Genomic DNA, 27785 nt, shown 5'->3' with positions numbered 1-27785 from the left:
CACTTGAAAAGTGATTTAAAAGTCTTTAAAAGGAAACTATTTTTCTCAGATACGTACATCATTTACATTGATTTTGGCTTTGGCAGAAGTTTCCATAAATGCACAGTTGAACTGTCGGGCAAGATTGACACCTTGATCCTTTCCTACGACCCTTTCATCTTCTAAATCACATTTGTTACCCACTAACACCATGGGAACATCATCAGTATCCTGAAAAATAATAATGCAATTCTAGTAATGACGAAAGAACAAGTATTTGCAGTAATACATTTGGAATGCAACACAGTATGTTGCAGTAATCTCTCCAAAAACAAATTCTCCGCAACGAAAGATAGTACCTTCAATGCTCAGAAACAAGACTAAGAATCTGGATCAAATTACCAAACTTGTTATATATTATTTTCATTACCTACCAGGATTTTAACATAAAAATTGCCTGCATGTCACTGTAGGAAAATTGAAGCTATCAAATTGAAATCAAGTACAGGTTGCATATGTCTTCTTTATACAATTGAACACTGTTTTTAATGCAGTTACTGCTCTGCAATGAATCTGTCTTGCTTTCAGAATTTTTGTACACGAACTTTGCTCCTAGCTTTATGGTACATGCATGTTAAGGAAATGCCACACACTCAAAATATATCTTACAAATACAATAAATGTTTCAGGAAAATTCGACTAACTGGAGAGTACTTGAACTGGATGGATTTACACATTAAATTTTACTCAATTGGACATTAAAACTACATACATACTCTGCAAGCCATTATATCGTTCATGGCAAAGGGTACCTCATACCCCTGCTAGTTATTCCAGTAGCAACTGGAGAAAGGGAAAAGTGATTGTCTATACACTTCCATACCAGCCCTGATTTATCCTAATGTTGTCTTCATAGACCTTACATGAGATGAATGGTTGTGACAGTAGAATTATTCTGCAGTGTATCGCAAATACCAGTTTTCCAAACTTTCACAAGTGTTTTGCCAAAAGAACATCTTCCCTCCTGAGATTCCCATTTGAGTTTAAAAACATCCTGTAATACTCGAGTGTGATCGAATATACTGATTATGAATCTAGTAGTGTGCCTCTCAACTGCGCAACAGTCTCTGTGTGTTCCTTTCTTGGAACTGGACGGGGATTCGAAACACACTAGCTGTACTCAAGAACTTCAAGACCAGCTACACTTACCTATCATTCTCCCAATTAATCTCCCCTTCCCAACAAATGACTATGTGTTCTAGTTCCACTTCATGTTGCTTTGCAATGTCCTGCCCAGATTTCTGATCAACATGACTGTTAAACAGCATATCGCTAATACTGTACTTTAAGACCGTACGCTTGTTTTTCCAATCATCTGGATTACATTTTTCCCACATTTACAGCACTCTTATCCTTCATCCTGTATTCTCCTACAGGCACTGAAAAATAACACTTTTCCAAACACTACATTGCCATTAGCAGCCACAGATCACTGTGTACCGTATTTTTCAGGTTGCTTATATACATGTACGTAACATGCGAGATCATATCACATTATCCACAGTTTATGGCAACACTTTAACATAGGGTTCTGATTCATTTGCCATCCATGGTTAGGTCACACTGTCAGCAGCCTAGCTTTGTTTCACTTCAGTCTGGCACTGTGAGGTCTGGATTCACAAGCTGCAGAATCCAACATCTGGTGACAATTTCACTGCACCTAGCTTACATGTCTCATTACTCTATATTGAAAATTGCATAATCACAATGCAATATAAGCAGTGCACACACAAAATGTATGCAGCAAGGGGCATAAAATAGAAACATTCAGGAGTAAGGTCCAAATGGAAGACATGCCAGAAAGATCTAAAAAAAAGCACAATTCGTGCAAATAAACAGGTTATCACTGAAGCCATATTGTGAGCCTATGGGAGGGCAAATCATCCTTCTCATGATATACGCAGTATGCTGGACAAAAATGTGTCAGTTATGTACCCACGCATTATTCTGACTCCTGATTGCAGCAACGTAAAGATTTATCAATCTGTTTCTTGGAAGATCAATTCCCAGCATGGGTAACATTTGCCAGGTTCCCCTTATATATAATTGTTGGGCAGCCAACCTCAGGTGTTTTAAGTGAAGTTTCAACAGCAGATGGACAGAGGAAGGAGGGGGAGCGAGCTCAAGTTGGCTCTAAGGAAAAAAAAAATGGAAAGAAAATTTGGGTTTTATGTCCTATTATTGTCATTAGATTGAGGGTAGGTAACAATGGGACAAGGCTGGGGAAGTAAATTAGATGTGCCCCAGAGGAAAACCTACTGTCATTCACCTGGATTGATTTTGGGAAAGAATCAGGGTGGTATGCTGCAGTTCTGAATCACAATTATCTCAAATTCAAGTCCAGTGCAATAATCACTGTGTCACTCGTTATATAATTGTTTAGAAATAATGATATTGCTTCTTATTAGCGATAGTCATTTGCAAGTAGTGTCAACCGGGAGAGAGGCATTTCTCAAGGACTGACTGAGCATCATTGTATAGTGGGACTTAGGCTGTAATAGGTGTACACCTCTTATGTTTGTTGGAAGAACAACAAATGATGTATCATGTGTGTGTATCATTTAACCCATCCTACAACAATTAAAATGATGGAGGGGGGTCTTCCATTGTAGAACAATGCCACACCACCATTAAAAAAGAAAGAAAAAAGAGAAGATCTATATTGAAAGTGATGTGTGTTTGGTTTTGTGTATAGTGCATTCCTGCTCATTGAGTAAGCCCCTGACATAGGTGGTTGCCTGCCAATGGCATTTTTCAAACTCTGTTTTATTTCAGAAATATGAGGTAGCAGATTTTGGTGGGCCACCCTGTATAAAGACAAAACATTCTTACAAAGAATATCAAAGTTCTTGACTGATAATCTCAAATTTATTCACTATTCTCTTACCAACATTCAGATGGTCATAGACCATATATTATTTTGAATAATAATGTACAGGTTTTCCACTAAAATCAACTGCGAGAACGAAAAGGATGTGCTGTGAAAACATGTGGTTTAGTTCCTTCCTCATACTCAGTTTTAACTGTGATAGCAAGACATTTAAACCATTACACAAAATGTTTCTACAATCTACATTCATTTCCCTTATATATAATTATAAACAAAAATTGTATATACACAGTAATGAACCATTTTTCCCCCTTGCAGTAAGTTTTAACAAAAAAAAAAAAGGGAAGTTGCATTAATGGTTTATCAACTTATGATGAGAATACTAATATGGAATCAGAATTGTCTGAAACTTTGTAGTTTTACTGATTCGCAGATTAAAACTATGCAAAATACTGTCAGTGAAGCTACTACCATATTTACTCGAATCTAAGCCGCGCTTTTTTCCAGTTTTTGTAATCCAAAAACCCACCTGCGGCTTAGAATCAAGTGCAAAATAAGCAGAAGTTCTGAAAAATGTTGGTAGGTGCCGCCACAACTAAATTCTGTCGTCGAATTATGTAGTGCTACACAGGCATGCTTTGCAGGCACAAAGATAAATGCTGGCAACAAAACCTCTGCGTCAGTAAATAAAAAAAATTAAAAAATGAAAAAGGCGCAAGACGAGCTTTTTTTCTTCACCTTGAGTTTCGACCACTGCATTTTCATACATTATCCAACGAAGTAAATACAAATTCCGTATTGTTCATCCTCGAATGTAGCAGCATTTCAACGTACTACGAAAATCCGACTGGCAAGACTGTTTGGGATGTTTGTCAATATGGCCAACTCTATGTGCTGAATTTTTTCCTACCTGTGACAAGAGATCGTTGCTAATAAGAACTTTTATGAATTATGAATCACATGCAGTATTCTCTTCACCATATGAATAATTCGAATATAAACATTTTGGCATGTATTCTTTCATGTTTGCTGCTATCTCATTTAAATCCTGTCTGCCTAATAAACTGTGAAACTAGAGTGAGACAACAGCAAACGCAGAATAATATACATATCATGTCATGTTTATATTCATATTATTCTTATGCCTAATAGTGATACAGTCAGAAATGAACCACGGCAATTGACAAGATTTTTAAATCTAAGATGACTAATTTCTGTGCAGAATGTAATGTACTACAGAGGCATCTGCAAAGATTTTCAAACGGAGAAAAATTTTTGCTAAACTCTCGTTCAGAACATCATCTATCATACGCAGTCTATTATTTGGTTCTTGTTGATCATTATCAAAGAAAGCAGCAGTGTAAGTAACAACCAATAGCAGTCTCTTGCCATTGTTTTGCTAATGAGACAATTCCTCTTATTTATTGTAAGCGGTGTTAGCGGGCACAAAAGCAAGTCATGCCGCAAGCGGCGACAGGCCGTGAACACTCATTATCAGAATGCCACAAACAATGCAAGACAGGGTACAGTAATGAATTTTCAGCTTAGAGTGACATAAACACCTGTAACAAAGAAAACGGCACTTATCAGATCAAAGAAAAATAAGCAATCAATTCAAACCAGACGAAGCACGTCAAAAAGGAATGGTACCCGTATAAATACAGACAGAGCACCTGAAGCATAGCAATGGCTACATGGTGAAGCTTAACTGCTAAGCTTAAGACTCGAACCAAACTACTGTAGTTGTATCGTCATTCATTCGACCTAAATTGTGTCTCATATTACAATGGACCAACTTTGTTTCGATTTGGAGATGTGGCCTAAAACTTCTCTCCCCTTGAATTTCGAGTCTCAAATGTCAGGTGTGGCTTAGATTTGAGTAAATACGGTATCCTCACAGATCCTGAAGCTGAAGAGGTCCCTATCATACCCCATATACCAATGATCTCACTCATTTTAAGCGGCTTAAATTCCAAATCAAGGTAACAAAAAACATGGCCCAAAATCAGATCGAAGAGGAGGGGGTGGAGAGGAGATAGATAGGGTGGGGAGGAGGGGCACAGAGTCTGGGCAGCAAAGGTTTCAGTCCTGTGGTGAAGTACAACTAGCCTACAATTAACTTTTAATTTTAGAGATTTAGTTTTAAGCATCAATGAATCACATGTACAGTACTAGGGACAAAAGGCAAGGCAGCAAGGGCTGCAGGCAACGGGTAGAGAGGGTAGTAAACAATACGGGGCAAGTCAAAAACAACCTTACAACTTTGGAATGATGTAGAAATTTATTGAAATAACATACAGAATTGGCAGATGTTTCATTTTGTAGTAAACAACCTTAAGTTTGACATAAAAGTGTCAAGTGTCATTTTTGGTTCAACGAGACTACCATTTGTAATGCAGCACACATCCTGCTGGTAGTCCATTTCTTCCCACACTTGTTGTAGCAAATTGGGCACAACTTATGCAACTGCAGAATAGATTCAATTTTTCAGGTTGGCTTAATCATTTGGGAAGGAGGGGGGGGGGGGGGGGGGGGGGGGGGGAGAGAACATACAAACGGTCTTTAATGAAACCTCTGACACAAAAATCCAGTGGTTTCAAGTCTGGGACAATCAGACCTTCACGGCCAATTCACCGACCTGGGAAGTGGTTATCAATGAACCCCCCCCCCCCCCCCCCAATTTCTGTGAGAAAAAGAGGTGGTGCACCACCTTCTTGGTAGTAAACCATCCCATCTGTGTCTTCTACATCAATCTGTGGAACAGTTGATGTGGAGTTCATTTCATGAAACACAGTGAGCACAATCCGCACCAGTGAAAGTAACAATTTTAACTGTCTACTATGTTGGCATTCTTGGTGGCACTATGTGAATCAAACTTTATGTTGTTTGCTACAAAAGGCACACCTACCAATTCTGTAAGTTATCTAAATGAATTTATTTATCATTTCATGAGTGTAAAGTCCTTTTTGATTCACCCTATTTGTTGAATTCCAAGACCACAACTTAAATATTATTTAAGAAAAACTGTTTTGCCTTAACTTTCCGGACAACAACTGTGAAAATCCAGTTAATGTACAATAATACTAAACTAATTCCCTTCACAACAAAATCGGAAAAAACAAGCTCTAGTGGTAACATACTTTAAAGCCCACAACAGAATGAGCACAGTAACCAAATATACGAAGGCGCTCGTACTAATAACTAAGGACCCGAAAAATTCGCATTTTTTGATAAATGTAAATATAGATTTGAATTCTGCCTCAAAATTTGTAAATTCAAAATTATTTGATGGACTACGATCTCTCAAAGCTCGATCTCGAGACAATCAGTATAAGAACATAATGGAACGTAGAACTCACATCATGAAGCCTAGCATCTAAAAGAGCCCCCTCACATGCTTAGTATTTACTGGGCAACAGTAATGAGTCAATATATTACATGAAAATGTAAGGCCAGAAATGGCACACAATTATTCTGCAATAGTTGTGCCCAAGGTGTCAGCACTCTGCCCTTGTAGCAAATATGTCTTGGCTCTACGATGCATGTATTGCAATTGAAATCGCTATGTACTCCAAAAATGGAAAGCAAGAGGAATCAGCAATGGGGAAAAGGTGGCTTGGAAGGCATTCGGCACATGACCATACTAATAAGCAAAGAGAATTTGCAGCAGAGCCAGAAGACTATATGATTTTTTAAAATCGTGAACAAGGAATCTTTAAAAAAATTAGTGAACCTCATTATACATTGCGTACACAGGAAAGATACTGTTCATATACTCATCGGATTTCACTTTCTATCATGCTGGAAGCAATCTATAAAACTGGAAAGATTAAGAAATGGCTCTGAGCACTATGGGACTCAACTGCTGTGGTCATCAGTCCCCTAGAACTTAGAACTAATTAAACCTAACTAACCTAAGGACATCACACACATCCATGCCTGAGGCAGGATTCGAACCTGCGACCGTAGCAGTCGCACGGTTCCGGACTGCGCGCCTAGAACCGCGACACCACCGCGGCCGGCGGGAAAGGTTAAGATATATTAGTGTTGTAGAGGATCAACACGTAAAACTGTTATGTATTTCTGCAATATATAATTCAAGCTCCTGAGATGAACACATTAGCAGTAGCAGTGTCATTTCCCTGTACTTCCATACTTTTGTTAACTGTCTGTACAGCTAATCACTGAATAAATATTAAATATGTAGTCAGACTACTCTTCTGAATCACTTCAACAAATATTTCATCTATTTTCCACAATGGATTCATATGAATATGATGTCACTATATCAGTAAAGAAGAACATAAGCAAAGGCCATTTTGGGAAAAAAACTGTTGAAGTTTTTTCAAAAGCAAACACTCCAGTCAAAAAGTTCACCATCACCAGTTTGTTTCTGACAGAGAATTTCAAAGCTCTAAGGCTTCATCTGAAGGCACATAATGTGACAACTTTTTAAATTTTTACACCTACTCACTTTAAAAAAGCAAATTTTTCAAAAAAAAAAAATGTGAATTTCACCAAAAATAGATGCAAATTTTGAGTTGCCTACTAGCAAATATCTAGTCTGCTATAAACCAATGGGAATAGTACCAGTTTTCTATAAATACTTTTAGTTTCACCCGTGACTAATGAACTGTCTTCCAAAATGAACATTTGAAGAAAACATGGGCGACGTTAACATTTAAAAAAATATGATGGTAAATAAATTACATGTTTTACAGGAGCTAAAGCTAACTACCAACTTCCACAAGAGAGAACCTACATTCATTCAGTATGGGCAGCCTCAGTTTATTTGTATTCCTTGGGTAATATTCAATGCTAACAGGTGATGGGTTGCACGTAAACATTATTAGACTATACTCCAATAACAGCCAGAATGAACACAAACTTAGCATGTGTGGTCAGTAGTTTTAGGATATCCACTTTCAATATTTGGTATTGCTTCAATCAACGCCAACCTGGAAGTTAAGTCAAGAGGAAATCATTAATGGTAGTTGCACGAAGTTTCCTTCAATGGTTTTGCAAATCCAAAGGACTCTTCTAAACATCTGTTCAATTTTAACACGGCAAAGGTCTCTGACAGTAAAAATGTGAAGTTAAACACATCATTTGAGAAACATTTTAGTGCTTAAAAAAAAAAACAAAAAAAACAAAAACAAAAAGAGAGAGAGAGAGAGAGAGAGAGAGAGAGAGAGAGAGAGAGAGAGAGAGAGAGAGAACTTTCAGCATTGTATCTTCATGGCTGAAACCATTAAGAAATTCTTTTAAATCTGGGTGCTGAAAGAAATTATAATCACTAAAATTGGTCCTGAAAGAGGAGAGATGGACACATTCATCATGTTCACCTGACAACCAATGTCACAATTTAAATTCCAAATATCCCTGAACCTATTTTCGCTCTCTCCTTCCCTTGCATTCCTGCTGAATGTTTGAATTTGCATTTACGGACAAATGATCTGGAAGTATGTTATTTATCTTTCTAATAACCCCTATTCCCATCAGTCCCAACAGAACCAAAACAGGACACTTTTCTAATGAGCATGATGTGACTGGAGTGATATGACTGTCAATCTTTGTAACTTTTTTGTGACCATGACTTACAGGCAAGTATTTCACTGATTCTGCATGTTCAGGATGTGCACTGCCAATGCAAATACACCCTTTCATTAGAACTATATACTATGATTCATAAATGTACCACATTCAGTAGCATGTCTGAAAAGCAAGAATGGTTGTACTCATACCAGTCACATATTTTTAAGGATTATGAAAATTATCAAATTATGAAGACATTTTGTTTTTAAACAAGCTTGTGCAATAATTATAAAATGTGGCAGAAATAAACAACATATCTTAATATTTTGTCCAAACGGACAGCAGCAGATACAAAAAGATAAATTTTGGATACTACGCAACTGTGAATACATTTCTTGTGGATAAATTTTCACGACGGGCTGCATCAACCCTTTATTGCATAATATGCTACGTAAGGTGAAACACATACTAGGTGTAGTCAGTCACAGACCTCATTACCACCTACAAAAATTGTGTCAATCTTATCTGTAGGAACATGTCTGCAATAATGGCACACTACAGTTTTCACTGGAGAAGAAGAAAAAAAGGGCACTTCCTACCTTCATTTCAATAATAGGCTGCTCCTTTTAGTTTTTATTCCTGAAGGAATTTTGCACAGTACTGTGGTGTGGGGATTCATATGTGTACCAGCACTGCCGCCAAATAAAACTTTTAAGACTAACTCTGGTATATCCATGAACAGTATTAACAGTGTATTGAGGTGTATTTGGAATCATGTGAAAACAATCCAATGGTGATATTTGTAATTACATTTTATCATATTGATGAAGATGCAAACTAGTAACCCCTATGAATTTCAGCATATCAGCTGCAGATGGCATCTTGTATTATGAAGCACACCATGGACCAGTGGCGACAAGCAATTTAAAGAAGTACTAGATCATCATACAACAAATAATGAACTATCACAAAAATTAAGTAAATATCATCATGTGTAGATTTCCATATTTCACACGATTCAGTTCTAAAAAATAGCTCTTACAATTGTGAAATCTTGCTGTAACCAGGTATTTTGTACGGAAGTGAAATGATGAAGGGCACATCAACTAATATTGTGTGCCAATATTTTGAACCAGAGTCAGAGTTCTTCATCTTCATTCATACATACTCCACAAATCATAGTGCAGTGAAGAGTACCATGCAACACTACTAGTCACCTTATTTCCTGTTCCAGCCACAAATAACACAAGCGAAAAAATGATTGACTGTAAGTATCTAGTTTTTCTTATTTATATTCATGGTCCTTACACAAAATGTTAGTTCACAACAGCAGATTCATTCTGCAGTCGGCCTCAAATGCTGGTTCTCTAAATTTCCTCAACAGTGCTTTGCGAAAAGACTTTCCCTCCGGTGATTCATATTCGAGTTCATAAAGGACCTCTGTAAAAAAGCACGTGAATGCTAATCAAACCTCATGGTGTCAAATTTAGTAGCACACCTCTTAACTTCTAAGTCACCCTCTAATTCGAGCTGGTGGGGATCGCAAGAACACAACCTGGGACAGTTATGACAGTACCATTGTTTCTGATGAACAGTTGTCACAAGGACAATGTTCTGGGATCCATTACTTACAAAGTCTTCGAGCCACTCGCACATCTGGGAACGTAACCATATGCTCAGACCTTCATCTACATTCTCAACAGTGGAACACCATTTTGCATCCCTTCTGGAAATCCAGGACTGTGGAATTTGCCTGTTGCGCTTCACCCATGGTTCACAGGATATCTTATGGAGGGAAAAGTAGCAAGCTGACTTTCACATGAGCAATATTTTCTGGCTGTTGACCCATCTGTACGTACCCTCATCCATTAACCTAAACATTCACCTGGTGTCAATACCCTAATCAGCTAAATAGCTAGACTATTAATCCATCTTTCACAGTGTCATAAACACGTTTTAGAACTTTTTGTAGGAACTGCTTTACTTCACACAACAACATAGTAAACTGATGCAAAAGAGATTAGTCTTACAATTTACCTTGTGTCAGGTGAAACCACAACTGGTAAATTCTACTAAGTCTTCTGAACCAACTGGATTAAAATGTACAACAGAGCCACTTGAGGAGTTAAAGACATACGTAAGTGAAGCAGGGACTAGTGAGGAATCATTCTTGTGATGATGTAGACTGCAAATGGGGAAATCCATTAATTAGGTGACCTTGACAAAGGAGTTTGTTATGGCCTGGCACCTGGGAATGAGCATCTCAAATGGTTGGTGGTTGCCCAATACACAATTTTCTACTTCCCTATTCACAAATTTATACAATAATATGACTGGTTCCAATTGTGCTAGCAATCATTTCCAGATCTTGCATTGACATGCACCTGATGTGGAACAATATTTCTGAAGATGCTTTGCAATTTCCATAGCTCAAAACTAAAGATGCTGCAGACTGATTTCTGCAATTTAACAGCCACTCGCCAATTCACATATTAAATGATATGCAATATTTTAAGCCCTTTACATCCTGTAACTTTTGTACAATATGCACATTTCATCCAGCTTGGAGCATCCTTTCAATGTACACTAATTTTGCTCACTTCCATTATGAATTCACCATACCCTACTACTAATTTTTTTGGCTGTTATTTATTTCAAATTTCTAAATGCACAATATAAACACAAGTTCCAGAGATGATTGCCAGAACAATTAAAATCATTGTTTAAATCTGCTCTCTATAAAAATTAAAATACAGTGAAAATTGATATCACTATTCCACATATCATACCATGTCAAGTCATAAGAAAGTTGTTTGATGTCCACACCACATGACAAAATGTGAAGGTGAAAGGCCAGTCCACTGTGTAAAATTGTATAAGCAGTGATCCGTGGCAGATCTTATGACTAAGTACAATGTTGGTGCAAGCACAAATGTATCATAGTGTACAGACCTCCAGACCTTGTTTACACATGGCTCTGCAGCAGACTATCCCCCACATATGCCATAATGATCTAAGAACACTGTCAATTACAATGACTGTGACGACAGGATAATTGAAATTAGACTGCGGATCAATACAAATGTGCCACCTGCTCAGATGAATTACATTTCAGAAATATGTAATAACACTTGCAAGCGATATTTTCAAAGGTGCAACTATCACTGATCCAGATATTTTGTTTATAGTGGTGACAACTACATCAAAAGAGATGAACAACATGGATTTTGTTTATACCCTGCCAAGCAATCTCTTTCAAATTATCACTGTTTTAAAGGATTAGATTTTCTTATTTAATTAAATCATGGGGCTAGGTGGGTGGATGGGCAAAGGTAAGTGGATTAGCTTTTACTGTAAAAAGTAGTAACAAATTTAGAGGAGAAGCAAGATTAAATATGATTGCTGCTCAATTCAGTTGCAGAAATATACCACGATTTTCGAGGATTTAGTTCGGTTAGAAGCTAGTAGTAGTTCAGTTTCAACTGCTGTCTAAAATGAGCAGTAATCATATTTACAATCTCTCTTCTCTTCCGAATGTGTAATTACTTTTGACAATAAAAACTGATCCACTTACCTTCACCCATCCACCTACTAAGACCCATGAGTTAATTTAAAAAACAAATCATTTGAAACAGTGATCATTTGTAATGGAGACTGCAGAGCATAGCAGACGTGTGGTCTTCATTGTGCGGATTGGGTATAAGATAGATCTTGTTGGAAGCACAAATGAGCTCTTCGTTCAGAGATAATTATGCAACTTGTAATGGTACTTTAATCACGCAACCATTACGGCACCTCAACCCAACCTCTCGATACCAGCAATATTCTGCTGTGTTTCTGTAAAGTAGTTAACATATTTCTGAGACAACATTCCATTTTGATTTCATTAATGTAGAGATACTTTGATGCATCAATATGTTTATGTTGCAATGATATTATTCTGATGTGTATTCTTTCTTTTGTCAATATGATCTTTGACGTACTTGTAACTGATTTTTGGGTGCGTAAGCAGTTGTTAGATAGTTAGAGTCGGACCTTGAGAAGGTCAAGTGTTGGACATCATGTTGGAAAGACGCATATTGTAGCGAGTTTATAAAATGTGAACTTTAACAGTGAGGAAGATGTTTTCAAGTATGTTTTGTATTGTGAAGCGATGTTTTGTGTGTTATGTGCCATTGCAACAAAAGCAATAAAAAAAGAAGTGTAACTTAAATTCGAAGTGCTGATTACTTTTTTTTTTACATCACCATTGTGCTAACTTTGAAAGGCTTAATCTTCAAGAATGATTTGTGAAGCACATCTACAAAACTTTTGAATATAGCAGAATAAAACCTAGGCCTCATTGCATCCGAGCTTGAAATCACCACCACCTACATTTTCGACGATTGAGCCATAACTTTACAACGAGACCAGCGTGGGAAACATGAAAAGATGAGTGCCTAGTTTATTCATTATTACATGAAATGACTTTATTAACTGCGCTCTAATGACACCTGCCACTTAATAACTTTGTTGTTGCCCAAAAATGCAGTATTTAGCAGCGTGAGCAACACCACAATCATCATTAAATTTTGACCTTTGTTGTGGTAGGATTTTTGAAACTGTACTTTGTGGAAGTAACAGTGGAAGCGATAGTTTAAAAACCGTGTCTATTTTCAAATATATCAAATCAACACAATTATTATAGTATTCAGATATTAACATAATGTGAGATGTTAGTCTCATTTCGTATTGGAAAAGTCACTCGCTTCGCCGCACATTACGTGTCAATTTTCGCAATTGGTATCTGGTAACTTGTCAGTTGCCCCTATGATATAAATTTCACATGCAAGTGTTCTTACAAATTACCCATGTTTCTTGTTACAACATTCCAATGATTGTGCCCAGATATGCTGTCATCTAGCATAACAGCCCCGAAAATCATAGCAGTACTTTGCTATGAGGGACATTTATCTAGATTTCCATGGAACCTGTGGCAGTAATAGATGGCACCATGACAAATGTGGACTGTGTGCTTATTACTGCTGACCATCTGCAGCCCTTCACACTTTACATTTTCTTCAATGGCGACTGTATCTTCCAGCAGGGCAGCCAAGTCACAAGGTCTTTACGGGAACAGCGTGACTGGTGCCACATACCTCCAGAAACCTATGAAGGATTTGTTGAATCCATGCCATGCAGAACTGTTGCCACACCGTTCCAAAGGAGGACAAACATGCTATTAAGCAAGTGTTGAATGTTTTGGCTCATTACTTATGACAGATATAGTACACTGACCTAAAATGGGACAAATTAAAAATTAATACATTTACCACCTGAAAGATCTCACTGATAGTGCACGAAATTCTCCTCTTGCACTCTCATTGCCTAGCAGTAACATGAAGTAGAAAGTCTTAAGCAGTGATTTAGCTATATTCAGTATCATCATTTTTCATTGTCTTTCAAATGTGAAATTACTACTCCCATGCAACCTGAATGAATATTAGGAGCGAAAACTTATTCTGTTACAATGGCTGGCCCCTCTGTTGTCTGAGCCTTAACCAAAGGTGAAACTAACAATGTCGCAATGCTGTAGCACCACATGACAAATATCAAGTAACTTGTTTTAATCAGAGTGAACTTAAGACTGCAACCAAAAAGGAAAATGTCACAGCTCAGATTTTCTTCTGCATCAGTGTTGTTTTAGAATCAGTTACATTAACATCTGGAATAAGTCATTTATGTGTTCTGTAATGAAATGAGTCCTCAACACAAATTTAACATAATGTGTGTGAATTCACAAGAGAACCCATCAATGATTACACAATTAGTAACCAATCATTTGAAATATTCACAACTGCTAAATATCACAGAACACTGTAATGTAAAACTTTTCTCCTACATTATTTAATATTTCAGAGTATACATCTGGATTTATTTGAAGTGTAACAATCACATGAATACAAGTGCCGGACAGTTCTAATGAAATTTCTCTCTTCCATATACATGACCAATTCTGGAGTATTGCTCCTTAGTCAGGTACTCTTCTGCGGTAGGCTTTAAGAAAAGTGTAATAATTTTAAAGTGCCTAGTTCCCTAAGGTTGCTGTTTATGAGTATTCCTGGTTTCATTATTTGTTTATTTTCTTGACATCTATGTTTATGCTTGCCTGTCAAATTTAACAGTAATATGGTTTTTGATTTGTGCACATTCACATTACTACATAACAGCTGTATAGCTGAAACTGGTCAACAGTGAACTTAAGTGTTGTAATCCTGAAGGTTTAGCAAACACATTTACATACATTTCCATAATCTACACTCCACTGACGTGCTTGGCAGAGGGAACAGTCTACTGTATCACAGATGAAATGCTTTTCATTCCAGCCACATACTGAATGAGGAAAGAATGACTGCTTAAATACTCCTGTGAATTCTGTAATTCCCCTAACCTTGTACCTGTTGGCCCTCAAGAACAAATATGTTGGGGGAGGGGGCTGTAGTTTTAACACCAGTTTTTGTGCAGATAAGCTTGAGCACGGTATAGTTTATGCCTTACATGTCTGTAAGTCCATGTTTTTTTAACATTTCCGTTAAGCTCTCCCGTGGATGAAACAGACCTATGACAATTAAGGCCACCCTTCTTAGTTCACAATCTTCCTTGTTAGTCCCCATCTGGTGTAGGACCACACACTTAAGCAATATTCTGTTATGAAATGCACTAGTGTCTTGTTAGCTAACTCCTTTGCAGACTGTTTACATTTCCTAGTGTCCCACCATCAGTGCTGAAAGTCATTTGAAAATGATCAGAATGTGCTCACAGGGTGGTAATCGACAACACATGATGAAGCTAAGCTTTTGACACACCCCTTTCCATAGGTTCACAAACCCCAAAACAAACCACGATAGCAATGACTTGCGATCACCATAATATATGTTTCTAAGCAACTTTTGAACGACCTCGCCTACTTTCGATCGATGAAAAGGTGGACGTGTGCGATTTAAAATACTGGCCATTTGGGCAAAGTATCACCTTCAGTGTGTTACTGCCACTGCTCTTCCTTTTCCTGGGAAAATACTGATGGAAATTTATTCTGCCATCAAGACTAAGACATTGCATGCTTTAGCAATACCAACAAAAAGACTGATAGAAAACTTATAGCACTCATTTTATTTTAACTGTAAGTGATTACCTACAATTGTGCTGTGTAGTTGTTGCACTTTATACATCTGCTACAGTTTAGATCAGAGAATCGCAGAATCTACCACAATTTGCGATCTTTTTAATTTGAACTCATTACATACAAAAGTTGTCCTATATTAACATTATAAATATGACATTTTCATATTCCATGGAACCATTCAAATCTTAGCTACAAGGTCATAAAATGTTGAACATTACAGGATGGCATGCTTAAGATATTCACTTTAATATTTAACCTAAGACTTATGTACATCAAACCAATGCTCTTTTGAATTGAGAGTATGCAAAGGAACTAGTACTTTGATGCCAGTGTTTACTTTTTTTTTTTTTTTTTTTATTTTATTTTTTTTTATTTTTTTTTTTTATACAATGCTGTTGAAACAAAACGATTAAGCTTTTATCAGCAACATTCCTCTGCTTGTTGAAAGAGGTTTACTGTAATGTATGGCAGTTTGCCAGTTTTCCACTGTTTGCATGACAACAGCGGTAAAACAGCACAATACTTGTAGGCTCTGCTTTAATTATTCTGATCTCCCTGCTTTACTTTCTTTTCTAACCAATAAAGTTTACAGTATGCTTTACAATGACTCCTATCAGCAGACAATTACTAACAAGTTCTATCAAATTCTCAAGTGCGAAGAAAACAAGTAGCTCCCATCTAAACCATAGATGGGTTCGTTGTCTCAGCAGATGAATTAGAGTACCAGTATTAACTGCAAAAACACAGCACACCACAATGGCTGTCCTGATACCTTTAACAATTTCTAAATAAGAAATACTTGGACCCTGTGGGGCACTAGATAATACAATGGACACAAATTGAACTAAATTGCTTGTTTTCAATACATGATATGTTTAACATGAACGGAAAAATAGAAAAATTACTTAAAAATTAAGTCTAACCCACGTAACAAACTTTGTTACAACATGTACACACATCTGCCCCCTTAAAAATTATGTAACATACAATTCTGAACTTACCTTCACCCTTAATATTTGCTCTCTCAAATCCTGAAGGTCATTGAATGTTGATTGTGCTGTTATAGAATACACTAAGACAAATCCTTGGCCATTTTTCATGTAGAGGTCTCTCATTGCAGTGAATTGTTCCTGAAAGTCCATAAGAATTACAAGTAAGAGCACAATGTTCATGTATATTATCAAACAGACACTACACTCCCAACAGAACAACAACAACAACAACAAAATGCTACTTATGAAAGACATTTTCATATTTACAGATAAGGAGTAGTTATTAATTTACAATCAATTTAAATTAAGAATACTGTAATGACTGAACTGTGGAATGTTGCCAGAAAGAAGATATGAGGAAAGTGAAGTACGAGTACTAGCTGTGAGCCGTGTAACTTCTGTACAAACGTACAGAGCAAGGCAGTTTTGTCAGCCCACAGAGGTCACGCACATCAGGAAACAACTAATTACACACTCACCAACTGCGAACTGAAGGTAGAAAGTGCAGAGGTCCTCAAAATCCAAGCAAGTTAAAGAGTTCTGTAGAGTTTGATAGTCCCGTGTCAAATAACTATGAGACTGCAGTAAGCAGCATATAGTAGTAAACAAGACAGGACACTTTCACAGCAGTTACGACAACCAAGTTTGGGGGACACCGACACTTTAACCTGTGGCAAATGTATGCTGACCACACTAAATTCCAATCTCACAACTCCATGAGACAGCATGACCATCTGAGAAATGCAGGGAGTGGATCACAACATAGTATGGAAATGATGTCTACAGCTGTGAAAAAGAACATCTAATATGAGTCTGGAAGGTAGTGAGTTCCCCCATTGAGCATACTGTATTGTCCGATACATTTAAGTAAATCATGAGAGCTTTTCATGGAAATGACGAACTTAGGGAATTGAAGGACAGCTGTAACCTAGCATTTGAACCAATGCCATGCCAGAGATATTACATGCTACTAAAATTTACTAAAACCAGGATTGTGGGTGCAGCTCTACGTAAACTACTTTCATATGATTTGGCAGTAACGTGGGCAGCTGTGAAATGAATTTTATTGGGGACCTGAGTCAAAATGGACTTTCTAGTCTAGTAGACAGAGAAAGCTAAAGTATGGCCATATGGGCAAGTCGTGCTGATACATTGCAACCCCAATTTCACTCCATTCAGGGAGTGATGATGGCATCAGACGTTAACAGTAACCGTGCTCTAATTGGGAAGCTGGTGCGAGCAGTGTTCATACAGGAAATCTAAGATGAGAGGATTGAAACGGTCTTGAGCAGGAGGACAGGATTTAACATTATCCCAATTAGTGGCTCTAGTGATAACAGAAGAAACATCCATCACCTCTTTTAAAAAAGAAGTTCAATGAATCCAGTCGCCAGAAGGGTTATTGTTTCAGATGTAAGATACGAGATCATCATGCTAGACACTTCACTATGGAGAAACACATCAGGAAAACAGACCACATGCACCCAAGTTGTGGTAGAGCAGAGAAACAGGCACCTCATCCTCCACCACCACCATGAAGGATAGAGGAAACTCTAGGCAAAAATTGGAGACGTCCGACCGATAGGGTGTCGTCGATGCGATCTTAATGGGCATGCAGGACTACATGATCGGGTGAGACCTGTGATATATAAAGTTTGTAAAGGACCGGGACACTTACCCTGACAGTGTAATGCCGATGCTAGGCTAGTGAATATGGAGACTCAGAAAGAATGGCCGAATGTGACACCATAGGTATCATTGGGAAGGTAGGATCGGACTAGGCTGAAATACAAGAGATGCCTACAAAGTGAGGAACCAGAAGAGAAAAGACGCCACATCTAAGGGGAACAAAGAGCAAAGATGAGCAATAGACAGAAAGGAAAGTCTGTGTGACAATGTATGAAAAGGCCAAACAGATGAAAAGAGTTTAACGATTCAAGTGCAGAACACAGATCTGACAGAAGGAATAGTAGAGAAGCAGCAGTTGCAAACGGGCGTTCATTTGCCTCTAGCCTTGGTGATGTGCAGACACACACATTCATCACAAGTATCGTGAATAACACAGAGGAAGTGGTCATATTGAGAAATCCTAAAGTAAAGGTAGGATCAGTACCTGACACAGGAGAAAGTGAGGAATGCCATGTGCATTCTCTTCCTGTAGCTGAGTAGTTTCTCTCGGCTTTTGGAAGCATCCTAGAAGCATAGGCTATAAACTTCTCTTTTCCATCCGAAATCTGCACCAGAACAGCACCGATCCCATACCCGCTGGCATCTGTGTATAGTTCTGTAGGTGCTCTCTCATCATACAGACCAAGTACAGGGTCAGTCATCAGAGCTTTTCGCAGCACATCAAAAGAATCTTGTTGAGCATCACCCCAGATAAATTTAGCATCAGCTTTTAACAACTCTTTGAGTGGGTTGGCTTTGATACAAACGTCTTTGATAAAACGACAGTAATAAGAACATAATCCGAGGAAGCTTCTCACATCTCTAATACTTTTACAAATAGGAAATTCCGTTATAGATCTCACCTTTTCTGGGTCTGGCCTCACACCTTCATTTGACACAAGGTGTCCAAGTATTTTGATTTCTTTTGCTCCAAAGTGACACTTTCTTGGATTAAGTTTCAGTCCACCTTGTTGGAGACACTTAAGAAGGGCCCTCAGTCTTTTTGTATGGTCATCAAATGTCTCTAAGAACACTATAATGTCATCTAAATAACAAAGACACAATGTCCACGTCAGGTGCCTTAGAAGATTATCTATCATCCGTACGAAAGTTGCTGGTGCATTACACAAACTGAACGGCATTACCTTAAACTCATACAGGCCCTCTGGGGTGATGAATGCAGTTCTCACGATCAGCCTCATCTACTTCGATTTGCCAGTATCCCGAGTACATGTTCATGGTTGAGGAATACTTAGCCCCCTTCCAACAATTTAGTGTATCGTCAATTCGTGGAAGAGGGTAAACGTCCTTTTTAGTTATCTTATTAAGCTTCCTGTAATCAAGACAAAAGTGCCAACTGCCATCCTTCTTGACGAGGACCACCGGTGATGACCATGGGATCTGTGAAGGCTGAATGATGCCATTCTTCATCATATTCTCTACCTCATCACGAATTATTCGATGTTCCGTTGCTTAGCGTTCCATTGCTGACACATTTCAGAGAACTCTTAAAGAATGGCAAGTAGCTTCTTCTGTTGTTCCTTAGTGAGATCTGGTGATAGTTGAGCTAGGAGATCTTGTCTCGCAGTGGTAGTGCTAATTTTGCCCACAGATTTGGCATGGGAGGTTTCTATGATGCTCAGCTGTTCTTCAATTAACAGCTCAGCGTTTGCTATGCACATGTGTCTTGGGAAGGATCTGCAGTTCTTGGCGACAGTTAACTATCCACGATTCATCGAATCCATTCTTAAACAAGACGTCAGAGGCTGGGATGACCAAGTCATTCTTGGTATGCTTCTCTTACATTCCACTACAAGATCCATGGGTTGATGCATGGCATGACACGTGACAGTTACATTTCTAGCGTTGACTGCAGGAATGATCACTTCAACCAGCACATATAGTCTCCACACACTCTGATGTGCATCTTCCTGTCCACAGTATCTCATCTCATCTAGCATAATCTTTGAGCAACCGCAATCTATAATTGCCTGAGAAGCTTCCAAAAATTCCCATCTGAGAATGACGTCACAACTACACCCTTTGAAGACAATGAATTCTAAGGGCTGAGTATGGCCACTTATACCCACACGAATGACATCGTCCTGTAGGTTTTACATATTTCCAATTAGTCACCTTCAGCAGAGATGTTTTGTTGTTGACGAATACAGTTTTCTGCAACTGGTGACGGTACTTCTCTGAAATGACTGAATATGATGCTCCACAGTCCACAAGAGCTTGGGCTGGTCAGCCATCCATGAGGATATCGACTGTTTCCTATCATTTTTGTAGTGATCTACCGTGGAGGATTTTTCTCTTTGGCAGCCTCACCTCCAAGGAAGGTTGCACCCTTCAGTTTTCCAGGTTGCAGCGGCTAGGTGACCAGCTGGAGCTTCTAAACAGCAAATGGAGACCTTGATCAGCGTGTTGGGGAGCGTCCTCTCTGGTGGCTAGCTTGTAGCGATGGTGACCTACTTTGTCCTGCACCCACATCAACTTGTTCGTCTTCGTTGTCCCGGAGTTGGCATCGGCTAAGATTGGTCAGTTGTCTTCTGGCGCGGGCATCATCAAATATCCGCCACCTTTCTCAACAATAGTGCACGACATGTCTCTGTCGTCCAGAGTGGAAACATAGTGGTTGGTTATTCTGGGTCCTCCAGATGTCAGTCTTCCTTGGTGCCCAAACAGGTTCCTCATGCGGCACTGCAGGAATGTAGCTCCGCCTGGGTCTCTATGTTTTCATCGTTTTAAAGGGAAATGAAGGACGAGAGATTCAGTTCAATTTCTGTTCCACTTCCTCCCTTATGACCTCTTGAAGCGTCTGTTTTTTGCTCGCCGTGCAATGCAAGTGCCTTCTGAACTTCCCCTCTCACTATCTGATGATGAACACTTATGAAATCAGTTGCTTCCTCCATCACAGACATCAATACGACGTTTGGAAGCTGTTCAAACTTCTTGCGTGTAATTCTTTTCTGATGCATGGTCTCGATATACTGGCACCAATTGTATGAAGTCGTCTGCTGTTGAAAGCTCCTTCAGGAGTAGGGCTTGATGCATGCCCTCAGCAACACCCTTCATGAGATGTGCAACCTTATCTTCCTCTATCATTTTAAGATCCACTTTTTTACACAGCTCCAAGACGTCTTGAATGCAGGATGCTGTAGTTTTTCCTGGACGCTGTACCCTGCACTTTATCTTCAGCCTTGCACTTCTGTCGTCGTGTGTCGCCGAAATACTTGCGCAGTTCCGCCTGGAATGCTTCCCAGCTTGTGAACTTCTCCTCGTTGTTCTCATACCATTGCTTGGCAGTTCCCTCCAAGTAGAAAAATACATTAGCCAAACACACGGCATCATCACATTTGTTAAATTTGGCTATACATTCACATATCTTCAGCCACTTGTTTGGATCTTGGCCATCGTCACCAGAGAACCCAGAAGGATGCCTCGTGTGGTGGCACACAGTTGCTGTTATCGTAAAGTCCTCCTCTTCTTCTGTCTCCGGTAGATTGCGATCTGTTGAATATGGCTCCAACTCAGGTTTCTCGCCACATAAACAGCGGCTCTGTTGTGGCCTGATGGGAGCCACTGTGTCATCGATAATGTGCGCTATCACAAGTTCCAACACCCAGTGTCTCCACCAGAATAATGTCATGTGGAAGAAGGTGTAATTAGATGAATGATGGATATTAACTTCACTTAATGAAGGTTTATTCAGCACTTGCACATAAAAGAGCATAGAGTGAACTGCCTCCGGCCAGAACACACACAGTATATATACAGCTACAGAACATTCCAGTAGAATGATTATTGACATTTGTGGATACTTCTATAATGTACTCGAACCGAATATAGAAATTAAAATTGTACAGTCCAGGTGAGTTTTGAACTCACGACCCTCCATGCAACAGTTTAGTATCATAACCACTAAACCGCAGTGCTCCTCAGCTTCTTCTGCGACAATACTGATGTACTAAAATGTAAAATTCCATGGCCGGAAATATCATGTCCATTATAATTATCCGGGCTGTTATGCCGTGGTCGGTTGATGAATTCTGTGGTGATTCCCAACGTTTCGTCTCCGACTGCGGGAGACATCTTCAAGGGGGTCCGTAGCTTGATGGAAGGTCCAACACACACACACACACACACACACACACACACACACACACACACACACTGGCTCGCTACTGTGTGTTGAACCTTCCATCAAGCTACGGACCCCCTTGAAGATGTCTCCCGCAGTCGGAGACGAAACGTTGGGAATCACCACAGAATTCATCAACCGACCATGGCATAACAGCCCGTATAATTATAATGGACAATACTGATGTAGTCAGACTGCTTCAGATAACAACGAAATGGGACAGACCGGTCCTAACGTTTCAGGATGCCCTCACAAAGTTTGTTGTAGCAGAGCCTATAACGCAACAGGCTGCTAACAATAAAACAAGTCTTAGTACAGAGAATAATTTGCAATTGCAGAATACCGTCAGTAACATTGAATGAACAACGAACAAACTTCCAACTTAACATGTTACAGAGGGTTTGTCATGCACTACAGATCAACATGATTCAATCACATGTATACTATCCGGAAGTAAACAGAACATCAAAAGGACACATCAATGCTAACAGAATATCAATGCCACTATGTGGGAATGTTGCAGGAAAACTGGAATGAATGGATGCATTTAGCCATTTCCGTATATAACACCACATCGCATTCCTCAGCTACGTTTGCTACATTTAAGTTATTTTTCAAGAGCAACATTCCTGGGATTCTACAGCAGGATCTGGCCAAGGTACAATACAACTAAGATAATTACAGTACATAACAGAACTAAAGAAAGGGATGTTTTGTTTTGTTTTCGGGTGCAAAAACAACTAGGGTCATACACGCCCATGCCAGAACTGCAGAGCACTACGACAAAGAAAGGAGTTAAAAATGACTACATGTGAATCCCAATTGATGGAAGAGAAGACCACTGAAAACAGGGACTTGGAGAAAGGTCTATGAGACATACCACAGAGAAACGGAGGTCCTGAAACTAAAAAGGATATCCTTCACCATATTGCTATGACAGATATAAAGTAAAACACAGTTGAGAGCCCACACATCATTCACTGAAACGGCCGATAGCTCAGACAGCAAACACAAACGAGAACGTAAGTGGTTAAAAAAAGGACATTCCATCACGAAATGGTGGACCATCTAAGGTTGAGCGGAATGAGCACAAAGTGCTGAACTCTGGTAGGGAACAGGGAAGAGGGACGTGCCCCATACTTGTGATCAAAGGAGTAATTGAAGGAGGCGGCTTAGGATGGGTGGCCGTGCATTGCAGGAGAAAGGGATGTGCCACAGGCATCAGATGGCAAGTTGTTTAATAATGAATGTGAAGGGCTCCCACACTTAAATGGCGATGGCTAAAAAGACAGTGCTCGAGAGACAATCTAGTTAAAATAATCTCACAGCGAGATGAGCAAGAGGAAGTCATCCGAGCCACTGGGAGTGGCTTAATGAGCTGGAGCTTGTTCCCATGAAGGGAGGACCAGAGGTGATGCCAAAGTGACATGATCTGGTGACAGACAGCAACACAGAGATCACCAGAGGGAATGTAAGAACTAGTGGGCCGAGGTACAAGGACTGCAGCCTTGGCAGCAGCATCAGCAGCCTCATTTCCTGTCAGACCAAAGTGACTAGGAACCCACATAAACATCACAGTGGTGCCATCAAGAGTGAGCAAGTGACAGCTTTCCTGGACCTGTCGCACTAAGGGATGGACAGTGTAGAGCACACAGAAGTTCTGAAGAACACACCGAGTCGGAGCAGATGACTCCATTGAAAACCCAGCGTTACCAAATGTACTGTGTGGCATCACCAGGCAAAGAGCTCTGTTGTAAATACTGAGCAGTGTTCCAGAAGCTGATACTGAAAAAAGTCTGTGCCAAAGATGAAGGCACACCTGACACCACGGTCAGTGTACACGAAGGTACTATCGTGAAGTTCCATCCAATGGTCGTGAAACTGAAGGCGATAGAGTGAGGCTGGAGTAGTGTACTTAGGAAGCGAATGAATGTCAAGGTGAACATGGGTCGCCGCACGGAGCCAAGGTGGTGGAAGTTTCACATCCGTCGGGAAAGTAGCAGGCAGCGTGAAGTTAAGCTGCCAGAGTAAGAGCCAAAAGTGAACTCCAGAAGGAAATAGAGAAAAGGGACACGCCCCATACTTGTGATCAAAGAAGTTGTCCAGGGAGGAGGCATTGAATGGGTGGCCATGCATTGCAGGAGAAAGGGATGTGCCACATGCATCAGCTGGCAAGTTGTTTTAATAAGGAATGTGAAGAGCAGAATACAGAGTATAATGACTACACTTTAAAAAAAAACAGGAATTCAAATCAGGAGACAAAGTATTACTACATGTTGAAAGTGTGGGAAGAAGGCAGTCAAGGAAATTAACAAGCACAAATGGAGAGGACCTTTTTGTGTTCTATGGACTCCAGGACCAAATGTTGTACTCCAATTAATGAATTGGTAGTTCATAACATTACACCCAAACAGGTTAAAGTGGTTCATTTAACTTGACACACATGAGGTTGTGAAATTTAAAGGAGAAAGAAATTATCTTTAAACTGATTAACCCCTTAGTGATTTTTTAAAATATTAGGTCTCAAAAAATAATTTATTAATGAAAAACATTCTATAATGAATGATGTTACATACAGGCATATAAAGATAGCTTTTAAAGCTCATAATAACAAATTACAAAAATCTGAAAATTACCAATGATAAAATCCCAGTATACTCATGCACTATACTTTTGACTAAAATATCCTGAAACCTGAAGTTCATTTTTAGTTTTTGTTTAGCTATGAAGTCTAACCATGTATTTCGCAACCGTTTCCTATGAACATAAATCTTGGAGGAGTTGGCCAGAGCACAGTGGATGTATTTATCTTGTATTACTGGTGAGCATTTGTCGCTCACCTTATGAACTGTCGTCATTTTCAGTCTCTAAAGAAGTAATGTCACATTCATCTTCACTTTCCGAGTCGCTAAATTCAATGTCAAACTCAGGATCACTATAGCCATCATTTTTTGAAATCACTGCATAAACAACAGTACAGGAGGGAGACAAAGCTGCCCACAGTAATGATGATACCTACAGGCAACCCCCTCAACCAATGCACGACAGCCAGGATCCAAATGTACTAGGCCTACCAGATGTTCTCTAGCGGCCAAACATCTACCTATCAGGGCTGGAAGAGATAAGCAGGATTTTATTTTTTTCAAAGAACTCTTCTTAAAGTGTCTGAGTATACTTGGGATTTTAAGCTGGTGTCAAAACAAAACAAATGAGAACTCTATATTTATGTTCAGGGGCTGAAGAGGGATTTATGTACACAAACTCTAAAGGTGCAAGTGAGGCAACATTGTGATCAGTCCTCTCAGACACACAGACCCCTAGTTAATTTGCCACTATCAGCCTAACACTGCCATTAGTAGCAAGCAAAAGAGGTATACAGTAGACGATGTAAGAGTTAGAAAATGTCAGGGTTACATAAGAGTAGCACAAAAACAGAGATCCAGTTAGAAAATGCGCATTTCTGTGTTAGTGATGACAGGAAAGGAAGTGTTGTGACTATGTGCTTGTGAACTGTGATCCAGCCCAAGGAAAAATCTCAAAAGGGGTGCACCCTGTAAGCAAACTTTTTCCTAACCTCTGAGCTTCATCACCAGATTCGCAGATGATTTAATTACTTACTGTACCTATTTGTGTTACAGGGATATATTTATTGTATCAATAGAGAAACATACGTATGTATATTTAAATGTAAAAAGAAGAGGCAAACTCCTCTACTTAAATATGTGTAAGTACACACCAATGTGACTTACGAGAAAGGGAAGTCAAATTAGCATCTTAAGATTCGAGGGCAACAACTTCCAACAAAGTAACAAACAGTACCTACCGTTCCTGCTGTATCAAGTATTTCTAGCATACACTGCTGTCCATCCACTTCCACTTGCTTTCTGTAACTGTCTTCTATTGTTGGATCATATTTTTCTACAAAAATACCTTGAACAAACTGCACTGTTAGTGCTGACTTTCCTACACCACCACTTCCCAGGACTACAATTTTATATTCACGCATGTTTTATGTTGTAGTCCTTCAGTCAGCCTGTGAAGAAAAGAGAAGAACAGTTTTGTAAAAATTAAAGAAACATGTCCACAACTGAAGTTTTAACCATCTTTCTAAATTATTAAAAGATTTGACAAGACTATATAGGAAAACTAAAATAAAACACAGAAATGATGCCTCAAGCTTTAATTTGAACATTATGCCATGGCTGCATAACATCATCAGGACTTTCTGACACATAGTCGTGTGTGTTCTTTGTGCCTGTGAATGCATACAAGGTTAAGCAGATTTCATCTCAAGAAATGAAAAACCTAAGATCTGACTGTCCAAACACTATCCAGATATTACTAACCATGTGAATATTGGTCTGGAAACTGTCATATAATATAAAATATGTGATGATAAAGATGCAAGCTTTCTTGACATCACGACCTTTCACATCCCACTTGCAAATCCAACCAGCCCTGCACATTAATCCAACTATTTTTCAGGCTATCTTTCATACGAAAAATAGTTTTCTGGGGTTCAAACTAAATTCAGAAAATTTTCTAATGACTTTGGATTTTTACAACAATTTTATTACAAGCACTCACTCACTCACAGAATCTGTTTTGGCTATGCATACAAACTTGGATGTTTAATGGGGGGGGGGGGGGATAAAAAGGAACACTTCTATGTGACACAGATGTCACTGGCCCTGCTAAGCATTCAAGAAAGTTTTGACAATAGAATTTCATTAGGCCACCATCATGGCTATTCTGACTCTTTAGTATGCCACACATTGTCATTGGGATCCTATTTGCTACATAATTACATCTTACTGCTTGAATTTTAAGTTTGCGTTACTGATATCAGCGTCTATGTCTACAGATAAACAACCATTATTATTGCTTACATGTTGTGTTGCATGTAAGTTACAGGTTCTTGATGGCCTATTACTTTAAAACCAAGTTAACTAATTCACATCTCATTTATGAGGAGGCATGATGCAACAGACTTGCAGCAATGCACCTATAAGCAGAACAATTTCCAGAGAGGTGGTTACCGAATCATGTTACATTTTGAACATGACCAAATGTTTAGTTTGAGGGCACTGTGTTAGAATGAATCGATGACAACCTCAGCACCAGCACACGACCCATAGCACAGGAACTAAATACTCCTTGCTGATATGTGGAACATCCTGCATGACATAGGCACACACCCACTTAAGTATCAAGAGGTGCAATATGTATGAACCAGTGACTTTCCCCACTGCATGGAATTCTGTAACTGGTTATGTATACCAAATTGTAAACATCCCCGACTTCCAGATGAAGGTTTTGTTTATTTACAATCCAAGACGGAAGGAATATACAACAGCCATGTCTGGAAATTGGAAAATCCCAAAGCAACTCATGTGTTCCATCACCATATATTTA

General features: G+C 39.0%; 1 protein-coding gene across 4 annotated transcripts in view; it reads right to left on the bottom strand.

Moving 5' to 3' along the window:
• Window positions 1-27785, bottom strand: part of LOC126470258 (ras-related protein Rap1) — a 58100-nt gene that overhangs the window by 3695 nt on the left and 26620 nt on the right. For all 4 annotated transcript variants that reach the window (XM_050097987.1, XM_050097985.1, XM_050097986.1 and 1 more), the window contains 3 exons: window positions 26194-26403; window positions 16568-16696; window positions 58-210 (listed from right to left, as the gene is read on the bottom strand). In XM_050097987.1, the coding sequence (XP_049953944.1) occupies window positions 58-210; window positions 16568-16696; window positions 26194-26376 (465 nt within the window). In that variant the 5' untranslated portion in view covers window positions 26377-26403. The remainder of the gene's footprint in view (window positions 1-57; window positions 211-16567; window positions 16697-26193; window positions 26404-27785) is intronic.

This window comes from Schistocerca serialis, chromosome 3 (genome assembly GCF_023864345.2).
Source record: "Schistocerca serialis cubense isolate TAMUIC-IGC-003099 chromosome 3, iqSchSeri2.2, whole genome shotgun sequence".
Lineage (NCBI taxonomy): Eukaryota > Metazoa > Arthropoda > Insecta > Orthoptera > Acrididae > Schistocerca > Schistocerca serialis.
The sequence above is the reverse complement of the archived record's forward strand: the minus strand, read 5'-3'. Positions and strand labels throughout refer to the sequence as shown.